This window comes from Phyllobates terribilis, unplaced genomic scaffold (assembly GCF_046119375.1).
Source record: "Phyllobates terribilis strain yellow unplaced genomic scaffold, ASM4611937v1 Scaffold_5__5_contigs__length_657084704, whole genome shotgun sequence".
Lineage (NCBI taxonomy): Eukaryota > Metazoa > Chordata > Amphibia > Anura > Dendrobatidae > Phyllobates > Phyllobates terribilis.
In genome coordinates this window covers 138,559,112-138,585,404 of record NW_027362765.1, presented here as the reverse complement: position 1 = coordinate 138,585,404, position 26,293 = coordinate 138,559,112, and the positions used below count along the sequence as shown (strand labels likewise).

General features: G+C 41.4%; 1 protein-coding gene across 2 annotated transcripts in view; it reads left to right on the top strand.

Moving 5' to 3' along the window:
• Window positions 1-25,133, top strand: part of GDAP1L1 (ganglioside induced differentiation associated protein 1 like 1) — a 110,270-nt gene extending 85,137 nt beyond the window's left edge. For both annotated transcript variants that reach the window (XM_073683071.1, XM_073683070.1), the window contains exons 4-6: window positions 3,548-3,642; window positions 5,330-5,444; window positions 20,413-25,133. In XM_073683071.1, coding sequence (XP_073539172.1) covers window positions 3,548-3,642; window positions 5,330-5,444; window positions 20,413-20,756 — 554 coding nt within the window. In that variant the 3' untranslated portion in view covers window positions 20,757-25,133. The remainder of the gene's footprint in view (window positions 1-3,547; window positions 3,643-5,329; window positions 5,445-20,412) is intronic.
• The last annotated feature ends 1,160 nt before the right edge of the window (window positions 25,134-26,293 follow it).

The following is a 26,293-nucleotide window of genomic DNA, read 5'->3' as shown; positions in this document are numbered from 1 at the left end:
CTTGATTGTCCAACAAACACTAGCTAAGTAGTTAGTACACTGTAGGTTCAATTTAGGAATTTGGCGTGTGTATGTATATGTATATATATATATATATATATATATATACAGTACAGACCAAAAGTTTGGACACACCTTCTCTTTTAAAGATTTTTCTGTATTTTCATGACTATGAATATTGTACATTCACACTGAAGGCTTCAAAACTATGAATTATATACTTAACAAAAAAGTGTGAAACAACTGAAAATATGTCTTATATTCTAGGTTCTTCAAAGTAGCCACCTTTTGCTTTGATGACTGCTTTGCACACTCTTGGCATTCTCTTGATGAGCTTCAAGAGGTAGTCACCGGAAATGGTCTTCCAACAATCTTGAAGGAGTTCCCAGAGATGCTTAACACTTGTTGGTCCTTTTGCCTTCACTCTGCGGTCCAGCTCACCCCAAACCATCTCGATTGGGTTCAAGTCTGGTGACTGTGGAGGCCAGGTCATGTGGCGTAGCACCCCATCACTCTCGTTCTTGGTCAAATAGCCCTTACACAGCCGGGAGGTGTGTTTGGAATCATTGTCCTGTTGAAAAATAAATGATGGTCCAAATAAACGCAAACCGGATGGAATAGCATGCCGCTGCAAGATGCTGTGGTAGCCATGCTGATTCAGTATGCCTTCAATTTTGAATAAATCCCCAACAGTGTCACCAGCAAAGCACCCCCACACCATCACACCTCCTCCTCCATGCTTCACGGTGGGAACCAGACATGTAGAGTCCATCTGTTCACCTTTTCTGCGTCGCACAAAGACACGGTGGTTGGAACCAAAGATCTCAAATTTGGACTCATCAGACAAAAGTACAGATTTCCATTGGTCTAATGTCCATTCCTTGTGTTCTTTAGCCCAAACAAGTCTCTTCTGCTTATTGCCTGTCCTTAGCAGTGGTTTCCTAGCAGCTATTTTACCATGAAGGCCTGCTGCACAAAGTCTCCTCTTAACAGTTGTTGAAGAGATGTGTCTGCTGCTAGAACTCTGTGTGGTATTGACCTGGTCTCTAATCTGAGCTGCTGTTAACCTGCGATTTCTGAGGCTGGTGACTCGGATAAACTTATCCTCAGAAGCATAGGTGACTCTTGGTCTTCCTTTCCTGGGGCGGTCCTCATGTGAGCCAGTTTCTTTGTAGAGCTTGATGGTTTTTGCAATTGCACTTGGGGACACTTTCAAAGTTTTTCCAATTTTTCGCACTGACTGACCTTCATTTCTTAAAGTAATGATGGCCACTCGTTTTTCTTTATTTAGCTGCTTTTTTCTTGCCATAATATAAATTCTAACAGTCTATTCAGTAGGACTATCAGCTGTGTATCCACCAGAATTCTGCACAACACAACTGATGGTCCCAACCCCATTTATAAGGCAAGAAATCCCATTTATTAAGCCTGACAGGGCACACCTGTGAAGTGAAAACCATTTCCGGTGACTACCTCTTGAAGCTCATCAAGAGAATGCCAAGAGTGTGCAAAGCAGTCATCAAAGCAAAAGGTGGCTACTTTGAAGAACCTAGAATATAAGACATATTTTCAATTGTTTCACACTTTTTTGTTAAGTATATAATTCCACATGTGTTAATTCATAGTTTTGATGCCTTCAGTGTGAATGTACAATTTTCATAGGCATGAAAATACAGAAAAATCTTTAAATGAGAAGGTGTGTCCAAACTTTTGGTCTGTACTGTATATATATATATATATATATATATATATATATATATATATATATATATATATATATATACACTGCTCAAAAAAAATAAAGGGAACACTTAAACAACAGAATATAACTCCAAGTAAGTCAAACTTCTGTGAAATCAAACTGTCCACTTAAGAAGCAACACTGATTGTCAATCAATTTCACATGCTGTTGTGCAAATGGAATAGACAATAGATGGAAATTATTGGCAATTATCAAGACACCCTCAATAAAGGAGTGGTTCTGCAGGTGTGGACCACAGACCACATCTCAGTACCAATGCTTTCTGGCTGATGTTTTGGTCACTTTTGAATGTTGGCTGTGCTTTTACACCCGTGGTAGCATCAGACGGACTCTACAACCCACAGAAGTTGCTCAGGTAGTGCAGCTCATCCAGGATGGCACATCAATGCGAGCTGTGGCAAGAAGGTTTGCTGTGTCTGTCAGTGCAGTGTCCAGAGGCTGGAGGCGCTACCAGGAGACAGGCCAGTACACCAGGAGACGTGGAGGGGGCCGTAGGAGGGCAACAACCCAGCAGCAGGACCGCTACCTCTGCCTTTGTGCAAGGAGGAACAGGAGGAGCACTGCCAGAGCCCTGCAAAATGACCTCCAGCAGGCCACAAATGTGCATGTGTCTGCACAAACAGTTAGAAACCGACTCCATGAGGGTGGTATGAAGGCCTGATGTCCACAGATGGGGGTTGTGCTCACAGCCCAACACCGTGCAGGATGCTTGGCATTTGCCACAGAACACCAGGATTGGCAAAGTCGCCACTGGCGCCCTGTGCTCTTCACAGATGAAAGCAGGTTCACACTGAGCACATGTGACAGACGTGACCGAGTCTGGAGACGCCGTGGAGAGCGATCTGCTGCCTGCAACATCCTTCAGCATGACCGGTTTGGCAGTGGGTCAGTAATGGTGTGGGGTGGCATTTCTTTGGAGGGCCGCACAGCCCTCCATGTGCTCGCCAGGGGTAGCCTGACTGTCATTAGGTACCGAGACGAGATCCTCAAACCCCTTGTGAGACCATATGCTGGTGCGGTTGGCCCTGGGTTCCTCCTAATGCAGGACAATGCCAGACCTCATGTGGCTGGAGTGTGTCAGCAGTTCCTGCAAGATGAAGGCATTGAAGCTATGGACTGGCCCGCCCGTTCCCCAGACCTGAATCCGATTGAGCACATCTGGGACATCATGTCTAGCTCCATCCAACAACGTCACATTGCACCACAGACTGTCCAGGAGTTGGCGGATGCTTTAGTCCAGGTCTGGGAGGAGATCCCACAGGAGACCATCCGCAACCTCATCAGGAGCATGCCCAGGCATTGTAGGGAGGTCATACAGGCACGTGGAGGCCACACACAATACTGACCATCATTTTGACTTGTTTTAAGGACATTACATCAAAGTTGGATCAGCCTGTAGTGTGTTTTTCCACTTTAATTTTGGGGGTGACTCCAAATCCAGGCCTCCATTGGTTAATAAATTTGATTTCCATTGATGATTTTTGTGTGATTTTGTTGTCAGCACATTCAACTTTGTACAGAACAAAGTATTCAATGAGAATATTTCATTCATTCAGATCTAGGATGTGTTATTTGAGTGTTCCCTTTATTTTTATGAGCAGTGTATATGTGTGTGTGTGTATATATATATATATATATATATATATATATATATATATATATATATATATATATATATATATATATATATATATATATATATATATATATATATATAATATATATATATGTGTGTGTGCATGGCTTTCAATTGAACTGTAAAATTCCTGTCCATTAAATCCTTAGGGCACCTTGCCAATGCCACCACCGAACTCTTGAAACTTGACAATGAGGAGCCTCAATTAACAGAGCCTTACCTTTCCAAACACAAAAAGCTCATGGTAAGTTGTATAATCATCCTGTCATGCATCATTCTTATCTTCGGCAACCTAAGTGATCAACCCCTTTTTATAAAGTCTATTGGGCCATGCTAGTTAAATAGTAGGAGGTTGCTAGTTGGGACCCCATCTGATACTACAAAAGAGATACTCTTGCTATGGCAGTCTCTGGGCATCCTTGTGTTATGTGATCTCTGTGGGCACCATATAATGCTTTATGTCCCTATAGTATTTATTCGTATGCTTTATTCATGCAAATAGCCTCTTCAGAGAAGAAGACGTTTGCAACTCTAGTGCCACATTTTCGTATTGGAAGTACCAATTCTAAAAGTCAATATCAACCCATGAAAGGGCCTTTAAATGTCTGATGTTAAATTTTAGGGTTGCTGCTTCTAATAAGTTCCTGTCGTCTTCAAAGAGGTATTTCCATATGTAAATTTCCAGAGGAGCATTTCATGGCTTATAAGTCTCCTTACACTGACTTGATTCTCTGCAGAAGAAGAAACTTTACTCCTTAAACACTATGCTTTATCTGTAACTCAAAAAGTCATAGATAGTGTTTGGCTAAACTAGTATATAAATGCATAAAACAAAAAAAAACATCCAAAAAGTTGATCTTAGTCCATAAATTACTAAGCTCTGGACTTCACTATAATAGTGTCGTCACTGCATTCTTGGTCTTCTATCCTTTGGATTACGATATCGGAGAGAATGAAGACACATGACAGGATGTTTGTGTCTAAACATGCTCTAAACTTTATTACAAAACACAGGGCTAATATACACCCTGAAGGCAGGAAACGGATTTGCCATATACGGTTCGATTATACAGTTTAGCTGAACAAGCGAAAAAAAGCTAGTTTCTGTATGCTTTAAAATATCTAATTAGACGTATCTGGTTAGCAAGGCCATGTTATCTTCTTGCAAGAACACATTATTGCTACAAGAAGAAACATCTGGCCAGGGAGGCACGTTATCTTCTTAGCAAGGACACGCTATTGATACAAGAAGGAACATTTCAGCTTGCTGTTATTTTCACCTAAAGTAACTGTCAGACTTATATAGCATAGATGGGGCCTTTAAACTTGAGGGACTCCATCTTCTGCTATAACAATAGTTATGTGAGGTGTCCAAGCTAGACATGTTAGCATACATGGAGTAGTAACATAATTTTCTTCCCATTGTAAGAAATTCAACTCTGAAGTATGCTTCCCTTCCTAAAAGCCAAAAACCATTTCTAACTTGAGAGCTAACTTCAGATATCTCAGCGATGAACCTCATATATGATTCCTAAGGTGCCCGTATAGTTTAGATAGCCATCTGCCGAACACTGGATGGGCTTTTCATGCCAACCACCTTCTGTACTCAGACTCACTCAGTCGAGCAATCATGACTTCATTGGGTAGAGGGGAATAAGATGCTTTTGTGAGAACAATGGATTGGGCATGTAGTTCCAGAATCAACAATAGGGGACTTTGTTTTAGGGTACCGTATTAGGAAGTTTTTGGGTCTTTTGCCAAACCTCATAATTCCTATGAAATTCTAGACACTCTCACAGTGATCCTAGTGATATAGTGAGTTGCATGGATCAGTCTATAGAAAAACATCATTATTGATACCAACACACATTAAATAGAAGGTGTCCAATATTCTATATATCTAATACTGGTATTCTTGTTAATTTCTTAAGGCGAAAATCCTGGAACATGACAATGTAAACAACCTGAAGAAAATCCTAATTGAGCTAGCCATGGTGTTAGACCAGCTGGAAGCTGAGCTAGAAAAAAGGAAGATTGAGTATGAAGGTAAATATTCAACTGTTCTTTGTAAGACATAATCCCATCCTTTAGGACTGCACCTTCTTATGTATTCATAACTCAGTTTGGTGCTAAGAATATACCACCACCTATGGCACCTAGGCTCTAAGGGCTCCCATACACATTAGACTAAACTTGGCCAAACCCATGACATCAAGCCAATTGTCTAATGTATGGTGGCCTTCCCTACTCTCCTACAACAGATGTTGTCGGGGACGAAAAGTATCTGGCCTACTGGATTTCCATTTCTTCTTATCATTTTGTTCTCACCACTGCTAGAGTAGTCAGAGAACAATTGACAGCACAAGGATGCTTGACCGAGCCAGGAGTTCCTGTGTATTGGGGAGTTGGGAGAGATACAGTGTTGTGCAAATTAATTGGGACAAAGCATTTTTTAAGTAAAATCGTAAGCTGGTTACCAGTCAGTGATTCAAACCAGTTTTAACTTTTTTGAACAGGTGTGAGTGTACAACTGTGAGTAACAAAATGTGGTTTGACTGGTTTTAGTCAGAAAATAATAACTAGCTGCCCCCTCAGCTTCAGTTGAGAGCTTGTTTCTGTGTACTTTTTACCCATGCCACAATTCCAAGTGTGTGAAGAAATTCCTGGAAGAAAATAAAGTAAAAGTGCTGGACTGGCCTGGTAATTCACCAGACTTAAATCCTATAGAAAATTTGTGGAGCATTGTGAAAAGACGTCTTGGCAAAATGGACTGTACAACCAAAGAACGCATGATAAACAGTGCCATACAAGTGTAGTTCCATGATGAAGAATTGAAGAATTTATGCAAAAACTTGGTAGAATCAATGCCAAAATGCATTGAAAATCTCATATCTGCTAAAGGAGGACATATTTCTTACTAAAATTAGTATGTAACAGTGCATTATAACATTTTATTATTAAATATTCAAAAATATTTTTTTTTTGGCTTTGTCCCAATTAATTTGCACAACACTGTAGGTGTTGGGCTGAATGGTCATTTGTCCGAAAGTTACTTATGTGTATGGGGGTCTTAAAATTACTAGCACTGGTATCAGAGTGCATTGGAACATATCCTTTTGACAATTAATTAATGCAATACCAAAAGGATTAATAGATGGCCATGGTAAAAGATAGATTAAACTGGAGGTCCTCAGACAACAATGATCTGTTAATTTCAACTTAAAGGGGTTGTCCGGTGATCACTCATTCATCATGGGGTTTGACCACTGGGACCTACACTGATCAGCAGAACGGGGCAGTTTTATTCATTCCCAATAGGGTTGTAGAGCTGCTCTCTGATTTTTCTGGCAGCCCCATGGAGAATGAATGGAGCAGCGGTCGAACATGCGCATCCCCACTTCATGCCAACGGGGATAAAAATTCCCAGTTCTGCTGATTAGCGCGGGTCCCAGCGGCTGGACCCCCACTGATCGGTAAGATATAACCTATCCTATGGAAGTGATTACTAGTTTTTACCGGACAACCCTTTCTAGTGAAGAAATATTTCTTTGACTATTGAGGTATCATGCTGAATTTTGAGATCTATTGCATTAGTGTGCAGTGTATTAAAAAACAAGTAAATGCCCGCAGCTTAAATCAATGTATTGAACAGCACAAAAAAAACCAACATTTTAATTAGCAAACCTAACCTAGAAAAAAAATCAATTGCCTTAATTTCCTGTTCATTATTACAAAGTGAATGAACGGTCAGTGGGAATAAAGGGAAGACCATCACAATACACTGCAAACATGGTCAGCTCTACCAGAATGCAACACACAAATAAATTACCCATCACCGGAGCAAGGGCCTTCAGTTTGGGCCCCAATTTTTCATGAGCAGTATCATCAGTACCATTATACTCTATGGGAGAAACAGTATCCGGACTCTAGATCAGTGAGGTTGGGGCTGAAATCATAGCTCTAACTAGAGATTAGTAATTGGATACAGGCTGTACTAGTCCAGTATCCAGTCTGGTTCTTCATGGCAACTGGTACTCACTTCTGCGCCCAGCATCTTGGGCTCTTCTGGTACTTACTAGGCCCTTACTAGGCCCCGCAACGTCACAACATTGAGTGAGACCTAGTTATTAGGCCTCAAGCAACTTCATGACGGGCGTGATGCTCAGGCATCATGACATTGCAGGGTCTATAGTAAGCGCAAGAGGCACCTAGCATGTTGGGCACAGAATTGATGACCACCTCCCATGGAGGGCCAGACTGGTCGCCAGATCAGAGAGGTGTGAATTTAATTGATCCTCTCTACCTCTATCCTATGTGCCGTAAATGTGGGTGATGGGAAACCCGCTTTAACCGTAAAGTTACATATGCTACATAATGATCAAACGTGTTAATTTAAAATGACGTTTCAAGGCAAAAAGTGAAATAATAATGTGATCTAGACTAGTAGTTATAACACCCATGGCTGGGGTCAGAACCAGCCAAATGTGTACAGATGCCAGGCCGCACTAGGGTACAATGGCCCATAAGAAATTGGATAGACCTGCTCTGTGATTGCTATGATGTGGTAGAAAAGGGTCTATGGTGATTCCATACCACTGGAGCTGATGCCATAAAACTGGTCACGTAACCCCTTTGAGTCAATTGGTTTGATCATTTAAAAGAACAGAAAGGGGTTAGCCATATTTTAATTTCTAGTTCTTGGCCATCATCTTTGTGCTAAGCTTTATTATTTATTATTTTATTTATTTGTTATTTTATTTATTTATTATATTTATTTAATTATTTTTCATAATATTATGAACTTACCCCACGGAGTTTCTTTAAAGGGATTGTGCAGGTAATAAAAATTATACCTAAATGGACCTAAAATAGTAGATTCAGGGATGGACATATCATTGCAGCTGCACAGGGGCCCAAGGGGGCCCATTTCTACCTTCAAAGCAGGTGGAATTGTGCATTATGATGAGCTATTGGATTGAAAAGGGCCCATATATTGCTCTTGCACAGGGGCCCTCATCTGTCTGTGTCTGCTCCTGAGTATGTTATACAACTTACTAATATGCTTTATCACAGGTGCCCCAATATTCTCATCTGGTTTCTAATTTGGCAGCACCACTTCTGGAGGAGAGAGCTTCCTGTGTTGGCACATCATCAGTGCTGTGTATGAAGGGGGCTGGCTGACTGGCTCATTTCAATAGCTTAGCCAGCCTCCTCTTCTGTCACTGGCTGGCTTAGTTATTGAAATGAGAAGTCAGCCAACGCACTTCAAATATAGCACAGATGATGTGCCAACACATGGCGAACATATTGGCAGATGTGGAGCTGTCAGTGGGCAATCAAACATCTGTGATCATTGAAGCATATTAGTAAGCTGAATAACTTACTATTTTAAGCGTATTTGAGTTTTTGGGGTTACCTTCACTAGACAACCCTTTTAACATATGATATTGACTTTTACAGCCCCCTTATGTCACGCAAGGTGTAGGAAAGACTTAGTGCAACACAAAGGGAAGAGGTAAAGGAAGCCCAGACTCTAGGGAAAGAGGGGAGTGGAGACCTCCTGGCTGATAGAGGAGACAGGGTGATATTCTAACGTCCCTATATTGGCTCTTCACCAATCGCCGCACGCGTTCCTTGCCCTGTCTTTCCCTGGCGTTGGCTAAGACTAGGGAAGGGAGGAGATGAGCACAAGTCGATCCCCACTCAACACTAAAGACAACAAGGGAGGACAAACAGGGGGAAATGGCTTAGCTTTAGACGACTCCAGACAAATGCGCACACGTCCTCAGGCACCAGAGAGGAAGAACTACTGCTCTTGCTAAAGCCTTCACAATGAGTAATGAATATCACCTAGACCTCCCTCTGGAACACAGCAGGTATTTATACACCCAGACCAGGGTGTTAATTAGCCAGAGGAAGGTAGCCGCTGGGTCCTAGAGACAGCCTCTAAGACGGTGTCTGCAATGCCAAACGTAGAGATCTCCTGCAACCCACTGCAGGGCGACCGTCTGTCATTTCTGACACACCCGTGACAGTACCCCCCCCTCTCAGGATAAGAGGTATGGAATGAATGAACCAGCCAGGAAGCGTTTACCTCTGATGCTGAAATGCACATCCTCTCTTCTGGACCATAGCCTTTCCGATGCACCAAGTATTGTAGAGAACGATGTTGGAGAAGAGAATCTACAATCCTCGAAATCTGGAATTCCAGATTACCATCAACCATTACTGGGGGTGGTGGTAGAGGTGAGGGCTCAAGAGGTTCGACATACTTCATGAGCAAGGATCTGTGTAACACGTTGCGGACCTTAAGGGCCTGAGGAAGTTCAAGACGAAACGCTGCTGGGTTAATGACAGCGGTTATTTTATAGGGACCAATAAATGTAGGTCCCAGCTTCCAAGAAGGAACTTTCAATCGTATATTCCTGGTAGACAACCACACAAACTCATTCATAGTCAGATGCGGACCTGGCAAACGTTTTCGGTCAGCCATACGTTTATACCTGTCTCCCATGATCTTTAAATTACTCAGAACACCCTGCCATTCCAAGGAGAGCGATGAAGCAAACCATTCCTCCTCAGGAACTCCTGAAGCTCCTCCCCCACTAAAGGTACCAAACTGTGGGTGATAACCGTATGCACCGAAGAACGGTGACCTGCCAGTGGATTTTTGACGATGATTATTATTGGCAAATTCTGCCAGCGGTAAGAAGGATGCCCAATCCTCCTGATTTTCAGAGATGAAACACCTGAGGTAGGTCTCCAAATTCTGATTGACATGCTCGGTCTGTCCATTCAACTGAGGGTGGAAGGCAGAATAAAAGAACAGCTGCACCCCCAATCGAGAACAGAATGTCTTCCAGAACTTGGAAACAAACTGGGTACCCCAATCTGACACCACATCGGAGGGAACCCCGTGAAGCTTCACGATCTCATTTACAAACACCTGAGCAAGTGTCTTGGCATTTGGAAGTGCAGGCAATGCGACAAAGTAAACCATTTTACTGAACCTATCTACTACCACTATAAAATAAAATCCATGGACAAGTGTGTCCATGGCCTACTAGGGATAGGTAGCAGAAGAAGCGTACCAGACAGACGAGTATGCGAAACCTTTGAACGTGCGCAAATACTACAAGCAGTTACATGTTCAATCACATCCCAATGCAACCTCGGCCACCAAAAACGATGAGAGAGGAGGTCCGCGGTTGCCTTACCACCTGGATGACCAGCAAGCACAGAGTTATTATGCTCTCTAATTACCTTACAGCACAGATTGGATGGTACAAATAACCTTCCTGAAAGGCAGGAGGCAGGGCGTCTGTCACACAAGGTGTGGGAAAGACTTAGTGCAACACAAAGGGAAGAGGGAAAGGAAGCCCAGACTCTAGGAAAAGGGGGGAGTGGAGACCTCCTGGCTGATAGAATATCGCCCTGTCTCCCCTAACGTCCCTATATTGGCTCTTCACCAATCGTCGCACACGTTCCTCGCCCTGTCTTTCCCTGGTGTTTGCTAAGGCTAGGGAAGGGAGGAGATGAGCACTAGTGATCCCCACTAAACACTAAAGACAACAAGGGAGGACAAACAGAGGGAACAAGCTTAGCTTTAGATGACTCTAGACTAATGCGCATCCTCAGGCACCAGAGAGGAAGAAGTACTGCTCTTGCTAAAGCCTTCACAAGGAGTAATGAATAGCGCCGGCATCTCCCTCTGGAACACAGCAGGTAGTCCTAGAGACAGCCTCTAAGAAGGTGTCTGCAATGCCAAATGTAGAGATCTCCTGCAACCCACTGCAGGGCGACTGTCACTTCTGACACACCCGTGACACCTTATGGCTAGAAGGAGTTTGGGGACAGGATGGAAATTTAGTGGTTAGATCAAGAGATACTGCAGGTCATGATTTTACTTAAAGGGATTTTCTCATCTTTGACATTTATGGCATATTCACAGAATATGGCATAAATGTCTGAAGGATCTGTGCCCCTAACCCCCATTCTGTCTGGTTCTGAGGCCGCTATGAACAGTAAGGTGCTCTCTTATTTGACCAGTATGGAAGTTCTAAATAATGTCAGAAACTCTGCTTCCCGCCCCTACAGAACCAGGCAGGATGGAAGGTCGGGCATATTGCTTTGGTAGTAGGTACTGCGGATATGCCATAAATGTCTAAGAGGAAAATGCCCTTTTAAATGAGCAAGCAAACAAGACATTTTATAAAGATCTTTTAGAGAAAGGAGTAAGCAAAAACATAGGTTAAGGGAAATATCAGTAATCTAGCAGGCAGACATCCCAGACTCATTCTTTATACCTGATTTGCTCTTACCTTCCCCCACATTAATGCTTAGAAATAAAATGAATAATTGATGTGACCTTTTCTAAGTCTCATTAGGATCCATTCTCCCCACTCTGCTGCATATCTCGGTGTTATTTTGGTGGAAGCAACCCTCATCCTCCCATCCTGCCACTACCCCAATAGCCGAATATGTGTGATATTTCACATAAGGAGTCCTTTTATTGATACATGACTTGAGAAACAAACTATGATCAGACATATTCTGTATATCAGGATGTGTAATAATTGCTGGGTATTGCTTAGTAATCATACACAGGGATGTATCTTCTTAAAAAGGTTAGGCTATGAATAATTTTTATACCAAAAGTCCTAAAATGCTGTTCATGGCTGTTTGTTTCTAGAATAAAAATAACTTTTCAACATTTCTCCTTCTATGAGTCTAATTGTACTGCTGGTCATATGTGCTGTTGGAGTAAGCTGTGAGCAGAATCAGTCTCCTTCCCCCTCTGGCAGCTGACAATATAGTACCTTGTTACCCATGCAGAAAAAAAATCTTCTCAGCTACTTATAACTGTAAGTGCACAAGTTTTGCTCCTTCCCCAACAAGAAGGACAGAGATCAATTTCTAGTTGCTGCACTCAAGTGAACATAGTATTACTAAGCAGAAAACTGGCTGTAGGGATAGTGGCTGAGCATGTGTGAGCAAAACAAAAGGTGTAGCACATAGCTGGGAAAGATATAAAATAAAACAAACTTCTAATCTATAGTGGTATCATCCAAATCAGTTTCCTTGATATTTGATCCAGAATAGAAATTTGGAAGTTTCTGCTTTATTACTGCAAATTTCGTCATTTTGTATGTACTTTATTTTTGTTTTCTTCACTATTCGCATCTAAAATAATTTTTTGCCAAATTCCACACATTTCCTGATACCAGAGAGCAGTGGATTGTGGGACTTCAGGTGATATTGTGTTATACCCCCTGTCTGTAGGTTAGATGGGGCAGACAGAGGGAAGTAACACGTGACTGCAGGATCATACTACTCTGTGTGTATTGATCCACAAAAGTATTGGGAAACCAAGAGGAGCATTTATGACATTTCATTCAAATCCAATAGCTATTTATTAGGAGTTGGTCCCGACTTTGCAGATAAAATACCTTTCACTCTTCTGGGACAGATTTCTCTAAGATTTATTCAGTGTGTCTGTGGGAAGTTTTGCCCATTCATTCAGAAGAGCATTTGAGACACTTGTCTGACATTTGTCAGACATTGATGTTGGGCAAGAAATGGAACAGAGCATTCCCCAATCTGTTCCCACAAAGTTGGATGCATACAATTGTCCACAATTTCTTCGTGTGCTGAAGCATTGAAGGGGTGTTTTCATGTTATTAAATTGCTTTAATTAGTTAGACCGCATGAAAAATTTGCAATTGACTTGCTTTTTCTTTCTACTGTCATCTTCCTGCAATGAGAGCTTTTATCTTTCATAGTGTACAGCTGGTTTCCATGGAGCTCGACCACTAGTGGCTGACTTGACCCTGGCTGAGAGTGCGTAGTAGATATATTCCAGGAGGTGGGTTAACTCCTAATCTCCCAGCCACCTTTTTCCAGCCCATTGATTCCTATACACCAGTTAGCTGATCACCTCCCACCCGTTCACTCTCAGCTCCTGACAAGCTGCTGTTAAAAATCTTGGAAAATCACCAGCCTGCAGCATTGGCTTTTCCCAGAGCAGTTCTCCTAATCACAGCTCTTATCTCTCACTGTCTGATGCTGTGCGCTTGTTTAAATGCCGTGTTATTTCTACGTGTAATTATTGTGACAGGGTCGCTGGCAATGTATATGAGGAGAGATTTGTATTACGAACATTGCCATCTTTCGTGATCTGAAAACCCAAAAGTTTCTCTCCAGCATGTTATGTGCTGAGAGGGGTTAATAGGCCATGACGGAATTGTGCTTTTTTGTGAGTAGGTGTTAGAGATGGGCGGGACGGCCACTCACCTTATCTCCCCCCCAAGGGTGTGGTTCAGCAAGTGAAACATTCGGCCACTGAGTTTTTTCTCTGTCTGTGTGTCTGGAGGCAGGAGAGCTCCAGAGAAGTGTTTATGTGCAACTGTTCTGGACTCTGTTGATTGTACCCTGAGCGGATTCCCGCTGACATATGGACTGTGCTATATGTTACCTTTTTTGTTTCCCAGTTTTGCCAGAAAGGCCATGTTTATTTTGTTGAACCATGCACTGGTTTATGCCATGATTTAAATCAACCAGCAGATGAAACGTTCCTGTGGCTACCTCTGTGAGTAGCTGAGTGAGTTGCATTACCACAATGTATTGATAACAGTGTAGACTCCACTGATGGCGGAATATGCTGTAGCAGACCTTGTTCTGAGATTTATACATCCACTAATATTACAGCTCTGCTGCTCACCATCACTCACTCAAGGAAAAGCATCCGTTTCCTGACAGAAATCAAGACGTGAGCAAGCGGCAGTGGCCAGGGCCGACTCCTGAAAAACAGCCCCATAGCATTATCCCTGATCCACCAAACCATACATTTGGCACAATGCGGTCAGGCAGGTAATGTTTCCTGGCATTCACCAACCCAGACTTGTCCATCAGATGCCAGATACAGAAGTGTGGTTATCACTCTACAGAACACATTTCTACTGCTCCAGAGTCCAGTGGTGGTGCCTTTACACCACTCCATCTGACACTTGGCCTTGTGTTTGGTGATATAAGGCTTGCATAGAGCTGCTGGGCAATGAAACCAAAGTCATAAGGCTCCCGGAGCACTGCTAATTTTAATGTCAGAGGAAGTTTGGACTCCGCAGTTATGGAGTCAGCAGAGCGTTGGTGACTTTTCTGTCCGCTTCTCCTCAGCACTCTGTGACTCCGCTCTGTAACTTTACGTGGTCTCCACTTCGTGGCTGAGTTGCTGCAATTACTTCCACTTTCCAATAATATCACTCACAGGTGATGGTGGAATATTTAGGAGGTAAGAAATGTCATGACCTGCCTTGTTACACTGGTGACTCCTATTACAGAACCATGCTGGCATCAGGAGCTCTTTAAAATGAGCCAAATGTTAATTAAAGAAGATGGTATGGCGATGGACTGGGTGTTGTTCACCTACGTAAATGGGACTGAATTACAAACCTGAAATCAATGATTAAGACGTTTCCAATTCTATTGTCCATGTAGTGTTGGTCTGTTCATGATTTGTATACAGAAAAAGATCATTCTATTACAAAGTGATTTCATTTTGTGAATAAAAAAAAAGCGATTTCAAAAGTATATAAACATTTTACATTGTGTGTTCCAAGGGCTTACACATACAGATGAGGGCCCCTGCACAGGGACAATATATGGGCCCTTTGCTGTCCAATAGCATGTCATAATGCACAATTCCAGCTTCTTGGAGGTGGGCCCCTTTACCTTCTTGAGCCCTTTGCGACTGCACAGGCTGCACCATTAGTATGTCCGCCCCTGGTGGGTCATGTGTAGATGAGAAAGATTGCTTGTTGGACTGGGTTACAGACCGTGTAAGTAGACTTTTTGGGAACTGTTTGTGGATGTGGCTGCACCTATTAGCTTAACGTTTTTAGGCGATCTTGTAGATCCTTGGAGTTAAAGGGAATCTGTCAGTAGGATCATCCCTACTAAGCTGTCTGTATGGGCATGCAAGTCATAGAAAGTTGAATAAAATAATACCTTGATATCTACGATCCGATGTCTTATTCCAGAGAAATCTACGTTTTTGTTATATGTAAATGAGCTGTTATGATTATGATCTATGGGCGGGACACAGATCTGCATGCGAATCTGCCTCCAGAGCTTGTTTTAAAAAAAAGGGGCAGTTGCCAGTGTGATGTGTAATGGCCGTTCTCAGGTCTCCTGATCTCACTGCAGAGCTGTGTGTGATTATACCTGACACATCTGAAGGTGTCACTGCTTCAGCTTCCATCTCACAGGCAGCCAGTGTTGTAATATTGTTGCAATACAGCAGAGCTGTGAGAGCTGCAGCTGCTAACATGTTTGTAAGGGGACAAATCTCAGTTCTCCTGTTTGGTGTTAGTTACTTGTCTCACACTGGTAACTCCTCCTTTTATTAAAAATAATCTCTGGAGGCAGATTCTCATGCAGATCAGAGTCCTGCCCATAGTCCTCAACAGCTCATTTACATATACGATGTCTTATTCTCTGGAATAAGACATCGTATTGCATATATAAAGCTGTCATTTTACTCAGCTTCCAATTACCAACGTGCCCTTATAAACAGCTTATGAGGGTTGATCCTACTGACAGATTCCCTTTAAAAACAATTGACTCGTGAGAAATTCTTCTCCCCTGAAGTTTTCCCTCATATAGTATTACAAAAACTGTTATCACTTTGCAATGTAATTTTCAGCCGTGCAACTTTATGACCAAAATTATATCATAAAACTGCATCAATCTGCAATAAAACCTGAAATCCACCTCCATGGGCCACTAGATTATAATGTGCTATGTAGTTTTTGTACTGCACTCTCTGGCTCCCTCTTCTGGTACATTTACCGCATTACATCTACTCAAATAAGCACAATGGCATACAGTATTTCACCTCTCAGATTTTGACCTTGCCGGTCATATCTGTTACTCTGTTCTTTTTTTATCGTCTTCCTGTATAATTAATGTACATTCCCATTTGTACAATCTGTCATGCCGCACACTGCAGGATACATATTTATGCAATGAAGTGGGTTGCCAGTGCCCAAGGCAAGGCAAGTATTGCACCCCCACAACCCAGTATTGATTAATGCCCCTTAAAACAAATAATTCTCCCCCATTTAAAGTGATCATTTAGAAAGTATTCATGACCCTTTAGTGCCCCTTATGGAGTAGTGGGTGCCTCTTTCATAAGAAATAACGCCACCTTTGTGCCACCCAACCTCACCTAATTTGAGCGATAGAGTCCTCTTCTCCACTGCATAAAGAGAGGGCAGTGATATAATTTCAATGACAACGCTGAGACAGTGACATCTTGTAGTTGTAGTACTGCGGCCTATAGATCGGAGAGTGGAGGGGTAGGGAGTTTATGGCTCCCTGCTGTACCACGGAATCAAACTGTTAGGCTATGTTCACACATAATGGTTTTTGTTGCGCTCATTTTCTGCAGCAAAACCTGATCTCTTACCAGGAGATTGTTCAGGATTTTTGTTGCAGTTTTCTTGCTTTTTTGTAGGTGCGTTATTGGTGCATTTTTTCAGTGTTTTTTTTTTTACTGTCCTTTTGTCTCTGTTAAACATGTATATAAAATTCAGTGAAAAAAAAACCTCATTCTGGTTAATGCACAAAAAAACGCTGAAAAAAGTTACCTGCGTTTTTGATGCGTTTTTTCAGCATTTTTTTCATCACCCATTACTTCCTATGGGTGAAAAAACGCTGACAGAAGTGACATACTCTATTTTCCAAAAAACCAAGCAAGGCACAAAATCCTGAACTAAAAAAAACCATCATGTGTGAACTAAGAATTCTGGAATCTCATACACTTAGCTGGTACTGCAAAACGCAGCTGAAAATTAGCATAAAAAAAAGCCTCAAAAAACATGATGTGTGAACATAACCTAACAGTGTCATGTTGACATGAATACAGCTCAAAATGGTACTCGCCTGGTGTTCTGCGGCACCCTTCCAGAGGTCTGGGGCATGTGCACTGCTCCAGATATTGGGCACTAGCTATGCCACTTTTTGGGTGAATAAATTTTAAAAAGAAAAATTAAAAAGTTAGACTTTTTATTTTTTCTCTTTTTAAAATTTTACACATGTAAGAATTGTGCTACTAGGGCGAACGCACCTGTGCCCTTCAATGCTATGCCACTGATGTAATGCTATTAAAAGGAGTATTTCCATTTGGCACAATAATGCTATAAATATCTTAGAAGTAGGAAAGGCAGGAGAAAGGGGATCCCCTGACCCCAATTTGGCAGCTTTTGTCATTGAGCTCAACAGAGACACAGCATTTGCTATTTAAAAGAGCTGAGCAATGGTCTTGTGTCGAGGGCATGTGCCACCTTCCTTTATAGATGCTGGTAGCTACAGTGGTGGCCAAAAGTATTGGCACCCCTGCAATTCTGTCAGATTGCAATCATTTTCAGGAAGAAACTGAGTATTATCACAAATTCTTTGGTATTATTCTCTTCATTTAATTTGCTTGAAAGGAAAAAACACAAAAGAGAATGAAGCAAAAATCAAATCATTGATCATTTCACACAAAACTCCAAAAATGGGCCAGACAAAAGTATTGGCACCCTCAGCCTAATACTTGGTTGCACAACCTTTAGCCAAAATAACTGCGAACAACCGCTTCCGGTAACCATCAATGAGTTTCTTACAATGCTCTGCTGGAATTGTAGACCATTCTTCTTTGGCAAACTGCTCCAGGTCCCTGATATTCGAAGGGTGCCTTCTCCAAACTGCCATTTTGAGATCTCTCCACAGGTGTTCTATGGGATTCAGGTCTGGACTCATTGCTGGCCACCTTAGAAGTCTCCAGTGCTTTCTCTCAAACCATTTTATAGTGCTTTTGGAAGTGTGTCTTGGGTCATTGTCCTGCTGGAAGACCCATGACCTCTGAGGGAGACCCAGCTTTCTCACACTGGGCCCTACATTATGCTGCAAAATTTGTTGGTAGTCTTCAGATTTCATAATGCCATGCACACGGTCAAGCAGTCCAGTGCCAGAGGCAGCAAAGCAACCCCAAAACATCAGGGAACCTCCGCCATGTTTGACTGTAGGGACCGTGTTCTTTTCTTTGAATGCCTCTTTTTTTCCCTGTACAATCTATGTTGATGCTTTTTCCCAAAAAGCTCTACTTTTGTCTCATCTGACCAGAGAACATTCTTCCAAAATGTTTTAGGCTTTCTCAGGTAAGTTTTGGCAAACTCCAGCCTGGCTTTTTTATGTCTCGGGGTAAGAAGTGGGGTCTTCCTGGGTATCCTACCATACAGTCCCTTTTCATTCGACGCCGACGGATAGTACGGGTTGACACTGTTGTACCCTCGGACTGCAGGGCAGCTTGAACTTGTTTGGATGTTAGTCGATGTTCTTTATCCACCATCCGCACAATCTTGCGTTGAAATCTCTCGTCAATTTTTCTTTTCCGTCCACATATAGGGAGGTTAGCCACAGTGCCATGGGCTTTTGGGCTTTAAACTTCTTGATGACACTGTGCACGGAAGACACAGGAACATTCAGGTCTTTGGAGATGGACTTGTAGCCTTGAGATTGCTCATGCTTCCTCACAGTTTGGTTTCTCAAGTCCTCAGACAGTTCTTTGGTCTTCTTTCTTTTCTCCATGCTCAATGTGGTACACACAAGGACACAGGACAGAGGTTGAGTCAACTTGCAGCCAGTTAACATGGATTAAAGTGTGATTTAGTTATTGCCAACACCTGTTAGGTGCCACAGGTAAGTTACAGGTGCTGTTAATTACACGAATTAGAGAAGCATCACATGATTTTTCAAACAGTGCCAATACTTTTGTCCTCCCCCTTTTTTAGGTTTGGTGTGGAATTATATCCAATTTGGCTTTAGGACAATTCTTTTTGTGTTTTTTCATTGAAGATAAATTAAATGAAGATAATAATACCAAAGAATTTGTGATTGCAATCATTTTCAGGAAGAAACTGAGAATTATCTGACAGAATTGCAGGGGTGCCAATACTTTTGGCCACCACTGTATGTGGAACAAATGCTTTACTATTACTATAGAGTGAGACACATCCCGATTTCCACAGATATATGTGAATCCATTCTCAAAAAAATCATTCATTAAAGAAGCACTCCTCCCATCAGTTTTTATCCTCGTTTTATATTGCAGTCATCATATTATTTAGCACTGTGTACTTACAATTGCTCATATTGCCCTTCTACCCAATTAATTCTTCTTTTTTTCCTTAGGTCAATGACATCACGTTTTTAAAAGCAGACTAGCTGAATCCTTCTACGCTCTATGTAGAAACAGGAAGCCTCTTTTCCCCGTATGAGTCAGCATTAGAACTACAAGTCCCTTTGCAGTGATGTAGAATTGTAGTTCTAATGATGACTCATTAGAACTACAATTACTGCAATATATTAAGAAGATAAAAACGTTGATGGGAGTGCTTCTTTAAGCAGACTTTTCTTAAAAACTTTTTAATACCCCCATACATGTTAAGTGAAAGTCACCTGAACCCATCAATATCGGTGTAGGTGCTGGTCAGCCATCTGATGTTTGAGGGCCTCCCGACAGATGTGGTCTCGGGATAGAAGGATCAGGTCGTTGGAGTTTCAATGGACAATCAATGTGTTTTCATGATAGATAAGGGCGCTTTCTCCTCTCTCCCATTTGAAAAAGCATGGCTGAACACTCGTGTATAGGGAAGTTGGGAGAATTACCTATTTGCTGCATGAATGATCAGATTCGACAGGTATCTAATGTGTATGGCCAGATATACTTACACTATACTGATGTTGAGAAAATTATTTTCCTTTTAAATCAAAAGTAGAAATTCTGCTGGTTGCTAATGGGAATCTAAGACTCAGTTAATAGGTCAACTGTGTGTGTCATCCGAGATCCCGCATCGCCACCCACCGCGAATAGGGAACTGGCAAAATTCAGAATTTAGCTTTCAATGTGAATGGAGAAGAAAACATCTGTAACTCGTAGCTATAAACACAAATAATGATTCTCTTTCTTACCTAGGCCGCAAATGTGAGCTGTGGCTTTGTGGGAACACGTTCACCTTAGCCGACATCCTTCTGGGAGCCACGTTACATCGACTCAAGTTCCTAGGACTTTCCAAAAAACACTTGGAAGATGGGAGCAGACCAAACTTACAGTCCTACTTTGAGCGAATACAGAAGCGCTATGCATTCCGGAGAGTACTGGGAGACATCCACACCACTCTCCTCTCAGCTGTTTTACCCAACGCATTCCGCCTCGTCAAACGGAAACCGCCATCTTTCTTCGGGGCATCTTTCCTTATGGGATCACTAGGGGGGATGGGATATTTTGCCTACTGGTATTTAAAGAAGAAATACATCTAATGACTAGCGTGTCTTAGTTTGATGTCTCTGTGCTATGTGTTATAATTCAGCCAAGTACCAGGAACCGGAACAATCGTCGCCATGAAATATCCTTAACGCTAATGTAAACATTCCATAAAAGAGAACACGTAGACCTTATATCGCAACACAACTACTATATTTGCAAATGACTTTTGTAGAGAACAAAAAAAAAAATAGACTGTTGCAGTATTAATAGATCAAGGATGCAATCTAAAATTTCCTAAATTTACGTTTTCTCTACAGACGGCCATAGACATAAAGATTACTGGTCCCCCAACCTCCAGTCAACATTCCTATATTGATCTATTATTGTAATAAATTGCTCTGGACCTTGGCGGACTGCTGAGGTATGATAATTTTCCTTAATCATTTCCTACAGCTGAGATGAGGGGGCTCATTGCATTGAGTAATCTCACCACAATCAGCTTATGGTGGGTTGCCCAGGCTTAAGAACGCTTTTATTATAGGGTACGTATACCTATAAAGAGGGTGTGCAGAATTAGAAAAACATGGCTTCTTTATTCACACCATAACTGTGCAGTTCAGCTCCTTTTAATTAAACTGGTCTGAGCTGCAATACCACACATAGTCTGTGTTAATGTGGGGCACTGTTTTTGGAAGAAAGCTACTGTCTTTCTTATTCTGGTAACTCCTACAATTTTCTTTGTTTGATACAAGATGTTATTCCTGAGTCGAGAACCCCAATTTCTCTTGCTCTTTTTGGCTGAACTTTCAGCTAATATTATTGCCATTATGTGGTGGCCTCAATATACTAAATCAATCCACCACCATCTCCTGAGACCCCCCCCAATCCCATAAAGCTATGTTCAAACTGAGTTTTTTTGAGTAGATCCGCTCCATAATCTACCTTAAAAAACATCTGTAACCCTCTTCCTATTTATTTCTATGGGAAATCCACTGTTCATATGAGTTTTTTGAGTGCTCAAAAGGGGAGATCAAAACATTACCCAAAAATTGAAAACTTTACGGCTCTCGGAAAATGGCGACACAATCATAAAAAAAATTTTCTTACAGATTTCAGATTTTTTTTTTAACCACTTAAAGCACCAATCCAGCGTTTAATTTTATTCCAGCTCTTGAGTGATGCCACTAATTTAAGTTTCCTGCCCCTAGTAATATACTCACCAGCTGGGGTCTTCAGCTCTTCCCGATGCCTCTCCGTTGCCGCTCTATTCCGCCATATTGCGGCTACAGCTTCTGATTCACCAGAAGTCAGAGGTAACGGTCACAAGCTCTCAGTGTAAGTCTATGGGAGTCTCGTTCTGACCTCATTCTGGCTCTCATAGACTTACATTGAGTAGTAACTTCCGTATCACCCAGCAAACACTGCAGAAGACGACCGGAGCGTCGCTGATAACAGATGAAGATGGCTGGTTAGTAGACACCAGTAGTGACTTAGATTAGTGAGACCACCGGAATTGCTCTTTTTTTTTGCTATTTCACTACAATTGAGATTTTTTTTCCACTTTCCAGTACATCACATGATAAAATGGATGGTGTTATTCAAAAGTACTACTTGTCCCGCAAAAAAACAAGCTCTCACATATGTCGATGGAAAAATAAAAACGTTATAGCTATTGGAAGAGGAGGGAAAAAAATAAAGAGCAAAAACAGAAAATGTCCCAGTCGGGAAGGGGTTAAACTCCTCATGGTTTTTGGAGAGTTTCTGCTCCAGAAAAAAAAAAAAAACGCTTTGTGAGCACACCCTAAAATGTGCTGTCCAAGGTTAGCAAAACATGGCTGCTTTCTACTGAAAACGGCGCCACACCTGTTTACAGATTGTGCCTGGTATTACTGCTCAGCTCTAAGGCTATGTTCCCACGATGAGCTTTTGGTGCGTTTTTGACGCTGCATATTTTTACGTCAAAAACTCAGCGTCTTACAGTTCCAGCAAAGTGGATGGGGTTTATAGACATCTCCTGCCCACTGTTCTTTTTTGCTCAGTGTAAACTGACCTGCAGTGCGTGTTCCAAATCCGCAACATGTCAATTTCTCTCATGGGTACACTGAGTTTTCTGTGCGGATTATCCTTATAGACTTGTATTAGATTCGGAAAATCCGCAAGTAAAAAATGCACATACGTTTTTAGTGCGTTTTTGTGGCAGAAACGCACTAAAAACGCATGTAATCTGCACCTACGTATGTCAATAAAGTTTTTTTAAAGCCAAATACCAGGAAGTATCAAAAACAAAGCAGCTTTACTTAAAGGTATATTCCCATCTCCAATATCCTATTCCAATCCTACTGTATATGTAGTAGGTGTAATAATAATAATAATATTAGCAAATACCTTTAGTGATGATCGAGTATGCTCGTTACTCGAGATTTACGAGCATGCTCGGGCGAACACCAGTATCTTCAGCGTGCTCGGTGTTATGTTTGAATCACTCCATGTGCATGATTTGTGACTGTTTGACAGCTTTAATACATGTGAGGAATGCCTGTTTCTTTGGCATTGGTGATACTTTGATACTTGGTGTTCGCCCGAGCATGCTCATCGAAAGGGTTAACAGAACATACTCGCTCATCACTAAATACCTTCAATTAGAAATGTAGTATAGTTTTTTTGATTTGCTATGTCTCTATTCCTCAAGTGCAGGCATTGCAGGACCTTAGGTATCCATGGTTACGAACACTCATATAGTGATAGCTAGTTGCTGGTGGTCGTAACCATGGAGGTAAGCGACATAGCGAATGAGAAAAACTTTACTACATTTCTAATTGGAGGTATTTTCTAATATTATTATTATTATTACTACACCTACTACATATTAGCATAAGATCTTGGAGATGGGATTACCCCTTTAAGGCATAAACACAGCATCAAAAACATGATAAAAACAAATAAAAAAAAAGTAGAAAAAAACGCAATGAACAATTGCAAGTAACCAAATTTAAATAATAGGTGCAGAAATGGTGCAGACATTCTGCAACATCAAAAACGCACCAAAATCTCATCGTGGGAACGTAGCCTAATAGGCCATGTGCACATGTTCAGTTTTTGGTTAATATTTTACCTCAGTATTTGTAAGACAAAATCAGGAGTGGAACAATCAGAGGAAAAGTATAAGGCCATGGCCCCACTATCAGTATTCGGTCAGTATTTTTTCTCAGGAGTGGGAGCCAAAACCAGGTGAGGAACAATCAGAGAAAAGGTATAATAGAAACAAGTCACCAATCTATCATTTATCGCCCACTCCTGGTTTTGGCTCCCACTCCTGAAAAAAGAATACTGACTGAATACTGACCAAATACTGATAGTGGGGCCGTGGCCGAATAGAAACACGTCACCAGTTCACCACCACTTCTCACAACCTATGGGAAGGTGTGGCACTGATTTTTCTACAAAGCTGCCATGTTTTCCTAATCCTATACAACCCATTAAAAAGGTGCACGTATCCTTTAAAAGAGCAATGACTTCTTGCAGTTAGGATGTCTGACATCCTTTTGACAGATAGGTCAGATTTTATTTAGACATCAGAGACACTTGGATCATCCTTTATGTTCCTTGGTCTGAATCATCATTGTGTCTATGGTCCTCTTAATTTCATTTTAAGTGCACTCATCATGTACACACCATACTGGGGTCAGACATTTTTAGGTCCAGACCAGTTTTCCTAAGTCAAGTATTAAAGCTGTTTAATAGAACAAGTGACCTTGTTTCTCTTAGCAACCAATCAGCTTTCATTTATAAGCAAAAATAAAAAATGGATTCTGGTTTGCTTGCTGTGGCAGCAAGGCCATGTTCTTTTTTTCAAACAAGGACTTCTTAGGCTATGTTCAGACTGAGAGCTTTTTTCTGTGTTCAAAATAAGTTTTTCAAGCAGAAACTACTTTAGAAATCGCTCCTTCTTGGGTGAGTTTTTTTGAGGTTTTTATTTTTCTGAAGTGTTTATCCTCAGGCTACGCCAATACAGAGAAGTTTGAAGATTAGTGGATGCTTAAAAGACTCTTCCTAATAGTTTTAATGTTAATCCACTTTCATGTTCAGTTTTTGTGAACATTTTTTTTCCTCTTCAGATTTGAAAAAACCCTAGTTGAAAAAAAAAAAGTACATGTTACATCTTTCAGACAGATCCCTACTGGAGCCACTCAAAATTTGACACTTCAAGTAAAAAAAAATGGCAAAAATTATTCAGGGGAAAAAACGCTCTGAAATCTCTTTAAAAAACACTTCAAAAAAAGAAATACTCGCTAAGGTTATGCGCACATGATGCCTTTTAAATGCAGGCATACATTCCCAAGAAGACCCTTTAAAAAAAGGCAAAAAGTATTTTTTGGTGTATTTGCGTTTTGTTTTTTACATGTATTGCACTCAGACCAATATTAGTAAAAGAGTTTTTTCTCAGCTGGAATAGGACTGAGAAAAAAAATCACAGTATGCTGCGATTTTCTGCGAGAATAGGATCTCACTCGCCTATGCAAGTCAATGAGTACAAGAAAAAAATTGCACCGCACATGGACCATGCGTGTGCCGTCCAATTTTTACGCACACAACTCAATGGAACAAGGAAATTTCATCAGCCAAGTACAGTAAATTAACAGCCTGAACAGTCAGAATAGAATAGATAGAAATATGTCAGTGAGATATATAATTAGTGCATTGCGTGTGTAGTTTACTGTACATATATTTAGCGAATAACTAAATAAATGAAAATAATGGTGTGGGGGTCCCCCTTATTTTTAATAACCAGCTAAGGGAAGCAGACAACTTTGAGCTGGTCTTAATAGTCTGGGAAGGGGACAATAACCATGGAGCTTCCCAGCCTATTAATATCAGCTCACAGCTGTTTGCTCAGCCTTTACTGGTTATTAAAAAGGGGGGACCCTAAAAAAAATGACGTGGGATCCTTCCTATATTTAATTACCAGCAAAGGCTAAGCAGACAGCTACAGGCTGATTTTAATAGGCTGGGAAGGTCCATGGATATTTGCCCCTTCCCAGCCTAATAAGACCAGCCCTCAGCTTCCCAAGAAATGGCACATGCATTAGATGCACCAATTCTGGTGTTTAGCCTTGACTCTTCCCAATTGCCCTGATGTATTGGCAATCGCAGTAATGGTTTTGGGGTTGATGTCAGCTGTGGAATGTCCGCTGACATAAAGCCCAGGGGTTAGTAATAAAGAGGTGTCTATCAGACACCCCATAGTCAAAAGAAAAGAAACACACACAGAAAAGTCCTTTAATTTTACAAAGCACTCCCTGACAAGAACCCTCTTTTACCCATTTATTACCATAAAAAATAATCCACAGGGTTCTCCGTAATCCAAATGGAGGTCCCACTATGATCCCCGTGTTCTTTGTCCAGTCTATGGAGCACCGTTCTGAGAATGCCGCTCCATAGACTGGAGCTGCAGCCATTGCCAGTTCTCACACTGCGTAGCGTGAGAACCCAGCTGCTGTGACGAGTAGATGTCAGTAAGGTTATCGCAGTTCACAGCTGCTGGACTGTGGTAACTTTACTGACATCACCACTAGCAATGTGAGAACTTAGT